This window comes from Azolla caroliniana, unplaced genomic scaffold (genome assembly GCF_043228905.1).
Source record: "Azolla caroliniana isolate FFs.n. ecotype wild unplaced genomic scaffold, voAzoCaro1.0.p SCAF_1440, whole genome shotgun sequence".
NCBI classification, from domain to species: domain Eukaryota; kingdom Viridiplantae; phylum Streptophyta; class Polypodiopsida; order Salviniales; family Salviniaceae; genus Azolla; species Azolla caroliniana.
Genome location: NW_028231875.1, coordinates 1 through 6,495, shown reverse-complemented (window position 1 = coordinate 6,495; position 6,495 = coordinate 1). Strand labels below are relative to the sequence as shown.

Sequence of the window (6,495 nt, the reverse complement as noted above, 5' to 3'; positions counted from 1 at the left end):
AAACTTGATTAATATCATACCCAAATATGGCCTTTAGAAGACGTTGAAAAGGCCAAACTCCATCCTTCTCTCTCGGACTATTTTAGCCCAATATGGTCTACAATTCAAAGGTTTTTAAACACTATTGCTCTTGTGTGTGCCTTTACTCGAAGAAACTTGTCCCAAGCATTAATATCTCTTATCGATTCATGAGTTAACCCTTCAAACAACTTGATCACTAGGTCGATGTATGTCGACAGATTGGTGTTTGGAACAATCTGGAATAAATACCCTCCAAATTTTCTCTTTCCTTTTTTTTTTTTTCCTCAAATGCCCCCCCTTAAGCCTCATTTTCCTCAATTACAGGACATATAGCTATGACTCCAAACCAAAGACAAATAAAGGAAAACAAGAGGAGAGGGGTACCCCGTAGGAAATAATGAAAAACTGATTCACTCCATCTTCTTTTTCTTCTTCTTCTTCTGCTGGGATCGGATCAGAGCTAGTTTTCGATTCGATCATTCGCAGGCAAAAGAACTAAGACAGCGCAGAGACCAGCGATGCCGAAGCGTAAGACAGGTGCGAGGAAGAAAGCTGAGCAGCAGAAGGCGAGGCAGAAGGCCATCTCCCAGCAGCAGTTCCATGTGGACCTCGGCAAGCACCCTTCCAACACTGCCATGACCTGTGACTTCTGCCAGAGGTCCCAGAAGAACAGAGCATTCTGCTACTTCTGTGGAAGTGTCCCCAAGACCCCTTCTTGTGCCAGCTGTGGGAAAACCAAATGTATGGCATCAGGTTCCGATTGCGTCGTCCGCCATCCAGGAAGAAATGTCACAGGTATTGCGTTCTCTCTTTTGTTTATTTATTGTTTCTATTTCTACTGATCCATTTATACGGATGATCTAACCGTTCCCCTAATTGCATAAATTAACAAAAAGTAATCCATATTTACATACATATGGACAAGTCAGGGTGCTTGTGCATGTGCATGCATTTGTATGGCGGGCATTCTCATGCACATATACATGATATATGTGTACACACAATCAACATACATATGTCATACACACATATATGTATGTATACAGAGCCATCTTTAATTACCATAGGAAAATACAAGAAATCTTTCAAGGAGAAAAGGAAAAGAGAAAATTGAATGTGTATATGTATTTACATATATGATTAAATGTGCGTTTACCCATTTACACATACGCAAATACACTATAGAGAAACTATATCTGATATCATCTAAATGAACTAAGCCAAACTTCCGTTTTGAAAAGACAAATTCCAATTGTTACAGTAGGTTCATGAAAAGCAAGGCTTGATTATGTCCATCAGTTTATACACTGCATTATTAAATTATTCAAATCTAGGCTTTATTTTGAGCTCATACAACACTCTCTAGAGAAGTTATCAAAATTCACCGCAGTGTTAAATTCAGCATGAGAAATGTTTCTGGGTGAATCATTTTTGCTCTGTCCTCAACTTTATCTGAGATTTTGATTTACAGGGATGGGAATGGTTGGCTGCATTTGCGATTTTTGTGAGGCTTTCTTGTGCCATTCAAGGCGGTGCTTAACAACACATTGTTGCACCTGCCCACTCACTGATGCAGTATGTGTGGAATGTGAAAGGTCGGTTATGGAACATGGAGGTAGGATTTTCCGCTGTTTTTCATGTGATCAATGGCTTTGTGAGGATGACCAATTCGAGCATCAAGCATCATGTCAACAAATTGAAAGTGAGACTTTCCATTGCTTATCTTGCAACCGACTTGGTTTATACACATGTCTCCGCTGCAAAATATGTTTTTGCGATGATCATGTTAAAGGTGTCACCAACATAACCAAGAAAGGGGAGGTAACGTCTCTTTATATAAAATGTGATAACCTCAATTGGTAAAAAACAAAGTTTGTGAACATCAATCAATTGCTGGATTTTGACACTTGGTTTTTGTTTCTTGTTGAGTTTTTTGCTTACATGTTATTCAAATCAATCAGGAAAAATATCGTTTTCATTGGTTAAGGATTAAATGTTAGGTTTTCCATTATTGCTTTTCAATGACTTCAGGGTATTCTGTTATTTTTGGTGAAATATATTCATTAATGTTCATTTGATTGAATATGTTATAGCATCATCTTGTGGACAATCGTAGCTTAATCATCATCTTCGTATAAGATTGTCTTTTGCTGAATACAATCATAGTAGTGGCTAATAATGCATTCTAGACATAAACTTACTTTGTTTTATGACACCGCTTGGGATTGCAGTACAATAGCATTCTTGACATTTCATTTGAGTATCAATGTGCTTGTAGAATTTCTAGATTCTGAGAGTACAAACTGGCAGTCTTATGCCCCCGCTCCTAGGAGCTCTAGAGTCTGCTAGTTGAAACTGGAAATCTTGTGACCCAGCTCTAGATTTTCAAATTTATACGAATTTGTTCTTCCCCTAGAAGTAGTTTGTCCAACACTACCAAATCAGTATCTGGATAATTTAGCGTCCCAATATAGGTATATAAGGATACAAGTAAATTATGTTTAGACCAGCATGTATGCAATAATTGCAGTTGGCGTTTGCGAAGCAGATGAACTACTTTCATGGAACATGCAGAGAATCCACCCAATGAATCATGTCCTCTCATAGTTCTAACATCCCTAGTTATTTATGATGTTGTCATATTTGATCATATGATATGTTCCTGCATCAATTCCACCAAGTCCGAATTGGTAAATTGGCATTAGCTTGTCACGTATTTTCTGACTATATATATCTGTGATGTCACGTTCTGACTTACTGCCACACTATGTTCATTGTCAATTTGTGAAGGGAAGACATGACCTGGTCTCCTTTCTTTTTGGATTCCTTTCTTCCCTTGCAGATTTCTTTCAGAATTCTCCTTCATGAATTCTGAAGGGGCTTTCCTTCTTGTTAAAGGGATAATTGTACCTACATGTCACCTTATTGATTGAAGGTTGTCAGAGTCTTTTATAATATCCCATACAATGCTCTCCAGATCTGGTGCCTGCTGGTTATATCTGTACTTCTCAGCTGTAATGATGATGATGATGATGATGATGATGGTGGTGGTGGTGGTGGTGATTATATATGTATGATAATGACAATGTTGAAAAGGTACCATTGCTGATGATTTTATCCATATATGACACTTGTTTCATTTTTTCGTATTTCTGCTTTGAATCTTTGCTGCACCCCAATTTCTAAGCCTTTGAGAAATCTGACACACTCTCTTGCTTTTAATCTTGTTCTCGCGTTCATATTTTTCTAGATTGATCATATTCTCCTTCCATGGCTATATTCTCTCCACCCGTATATAACGTAGTTTTGGATATGTGTGCTGTTATTCACATTCTTTTAACATGCTGATTTTGAATGTTTTCATCCTTTTTGTACACAGTTTTTATTTTATCATACATTGTTGCTTTGAACTTTTACTGTGTATCTTGCTGCTTTTGCTCTTTTTCCATAGCTTTCTTACATTGTTGCTTTCGGTTTGCATGCTCTCCTTCCATTACTTTATATAATGACTGTTGTTTTGCTCTCTTTCCAGAACTGTATAATAGATTGATATGCTTCAAAAATCAACGCTCTCTCTGCAGACAATTTCGCCACTGTTCTTTTCTTGTTATTAACATTCTTTGAACATGCTGCAGGCATTGACATGTAAGAAATGCAGCTATCCACTGAAAGAAACAAAGGACATAAGTGTATCAGTCAGGCAGCACAAGTTCGGACGACAGGTTTTTTCCGCTCATATTTTTTAGCAAATATTTTCTTTATTGCTTTTATCCTTCCCTTTTTAACATCGGATTGAACCTAAGCTCTCTTATCTAATGTGTAGGGAGGAGGCGAAGGAGAATATTACTATTCATCATATTCTGGCGGTGGTCATACGTATTCTGACCATGGAGATGATGATGACAATGAAGATGATGATGATGAAGAGGAAAGTGCAGATGATGAAGATGGAGAAGGCGGCGATGAAGAAGAAGAAGAAGAAGAAGAAGAAGAAGAAGATGGGACGTATCAAGGCTATGGTGAATCAAGTTCGACACTTGGAATGGCAGCATTAAACATAAAGGAGTACAACTCCAAGTGAATGGTTATCTACACTGCTTCCACAAAATAATACCTTCACGCTCTATAATATCTTGTGATGGTTGGAAATGCTCACATTTGTATCTTAAATCACATCTTAAGTTGATTGTGAAGGTTGTGATTGCTTAAGTTCCTGAGTCATGTATGTGATACATTTTTAAAAAATATATTTATTTCTTGCATTGAAGATATCTCTCTACGGTAATAAATTCCGTTCATTGTTTTTGGAACTAGTCACAGATGCAATTTTATGAATAGTTATGTCATGCTGATGGATTTTCTTCATGGGGAGCAGGAGGATGTCTTTGAACACTAGACTTGGGACATGCTACATCACCATTGGGTCATAGATTAATCAAAGGTGAATTTTGTTTGCAAATAAGTGTGGTACAAAGCCATTCATTCATAAACTTTGTGTTGATGCATTGGGAGAATGTACATATGAGGTTATGCTGTGAATCATGATCACATCCTAAACGTTTTGAGTCATGATAAAAAGTAAGGCCATAGCACTAGACATTTGGAATGTGTTTGCATGGTTCATGTCTTACATGAGGATGGCAGATAATGTTAACGTTAGGCTCCTCATTCTCTAATGTAATACACATGTTAGCACATGCATGTGAACAATTCGAAATCAGATTCATGGCACTTCGTCTTACACATATGATGCCAATAAAAGTTGTTTTTGATATGGTAGGTATGGGATCTCTCAATTTCCTTAGATCAATGATGGAGATCCGAGACAAGGCAATAAATATCATGTTTTAATGATACTCTTGCAAACTAGTGGTTTCTCAACATATCTTCAAGACAAGTAATAGGGTAAACAGCTGCAATTAATCTCAACATCTCCTTATAATAGATCCATCTCCAACTAACTAAGAATTTCCTGTTCGAGACTTATCATGGGAAGTGTTTGATAATGAAGCAAACTTCAAAATATAATAACAATAGTATGCAATGAATGACGGGGGTCTAGGACCATCTCTAGCATCTAGATCACAAAAGGTATAGGCTAAGGATAGGGCAGGACATTTATCACCAAAGTATGCAACAAATGGAGGGGAAATCTTCAAGCGTTGAGCACAAGAAGACAAGATCCATGACAATAACACATTCTAGGAGAGGAAGGCGAAGAGCCCGGGCGGGATCGATTCATGAATGAGATAAGAGATTTGTCATCGACACGGGAATGGATTTCGGATTCTTGGTGTGGCCCGCGGCCGCCGCCGCGGACACCACCATGGAAATGGAAGAACAAAATCTGCTGCATGTGTCCGAGTGGGAATTATTGATGTGTATATGCAGCAGGAAGTAATGGGGTCTCTCCACATCTCTTCTTCTTCCTCTTCTTCTTTGCCTGATCAACAGCCGGGAGAAGCAGAGAAAAAACCATTGCTACCTGCTTCTTCTTCTCCTTCTTCGTCCCCATCGCCATCCCCATCGCCATCCCCATATCTTCCATCAAAATCTTGTGCTTTACCCGTCCCCATCGCGATCTCTGCCATCTCAACCCTCGTCGCCATCATCGCCCTCTTCTTCGCCTTCTTCGCCTGCAAAGACAACAGAGTAGCACACCCTAGAGACAATACAGAGACAACCAACGCAGAAAGATGGGGTTTTTCTCGACCTCTGCAAAACCTGAAAAGACCGGTAGTTCTCCTGATCTCATCAGATGGTTTCAGGTATGGGTATCATTGGAAAGTAGCATTGCCTGCCATCGATCGTCTCAGATCCAATGGCACAGAAGCGATCCCAGGTATTATCTCTGTGTATCCAACCCTAACATTCCCGAATCATTACACCATAGCCACAGGTCTTTTCCCTGCATCCCATGGAATAGTATCAAATTACTTCAAAGATCCATCCATATCTCATCCTTATCACAATGATGATGATGATAAAGACAAGAATATGGATAAAGATAACGACAGGGCCGAAGAATCTTTTCATCCCGGTGTTATTGACCCAAAATGGTGGAAATATGGTGAGCCTATTTGGGAAACTGTGACTAAAAATGGACTCATCGCTGCTACCTATTTCTGGCCCGGTAGTGATGTATCAAAAGGAGCTTGGAACTGCACTCTACCTTATTGCCACAGTTATAATTCTTCCATTCCCTATGAAGAAAGAGTAGAGACAATCCTTCATTACTTCGATATTGAAGATGAAGAAAAAAGGCCAAGTTTTCTTACACTTTACTTTGAAGAGCCAGATCATAGTGGTCATTTATATGGACCCGATGATCCTCACATTGATGAAGCAATAACACATGTTGATCAAATGATTGGAAAGCTTTTAGACGGTTTAGAAACACGGGGCATTCTTGATGATGTTTCCCTTATCTTTTTAAGTGATCATGGAATGGTGGGCACCTGTGATAAGAAGATC

The 6,495-nt window shown here is 38.8% G+C and overlaps 1 protein-coding gene and 1 pseudogene across 2 annotated transcripts; both read left to right on the top strand.

Moving 5' to 3' along the window:
* Positions 1–459: 459 nt before the first annotated feature.
* Positions 460–4,248, top strand: LOC147847159 (uncharacterized). 2 transcript variants are annotated; one of them, XR_015532361.1, is made up of 5 exons: positions 460–816; positions 1,493–1,842; positions 2,999–3,117; positions 3,657–3,743; positions 3,845–3,862. XR_015532361.1 is itself a non-coding variant. In XM_087339501.1 (4 exons), the coding sequence occupies exons 1-4, from the start codon at positions 540–542 to the stop codon at positions 4,100–4,102; spliced, it is 972 nt and encodes a 323-aa protein (XP_087195627.1). In that variant the 5' UTR covers positions 463–539; the 3' UTR covers positions 4,103–4,248. The 2 variants fall into 2 exon arrangements, 1 of the variants encoding a protein (XP_087195627.1); XM_087339501.1 differs by lacking the exon at positions 2,999–3,117 and having other exon boundaries at positions 463–816; positions 3,845–4,248.
* Positions 4,249–5,325: 1,077 nt separating this feature from the next.
* LOC147847158 (nucleotide pyrophosphatase/phosphodiesterase 1 pseudogene) lies at positions 5,326–6,492 on the top strand (annotated as a pseudogene).
* Positions 6,493–6,495: the final 3 nt, after the last annotated feature.

Excerpts from the sequence above, each read along its gene's own strand:
- LOC147847159 (XM_087339501.1), top strand. The coding sequence starts at position 540 with ATGCCGAAGCGTAAGACAGGTGCGAGGAAGAAAGCTGAGCAGCAGAAG. Across the intron at positions 1,843-3,656 it reads ACATAACCAAGAAAGGGGAG|GCATTGACATGTAAGAAATG; the intron begins GTAACGTCTCTT and ends AACATGCTGCAG. Across the intron at positions 3,744-3,844 it reads AGCACAAGTTCGGACGACAG|GGAGGAGGCGAAGGAGAATA; the intron begins GTTTTTTCCGCT and ends TCTAATGTGTAG.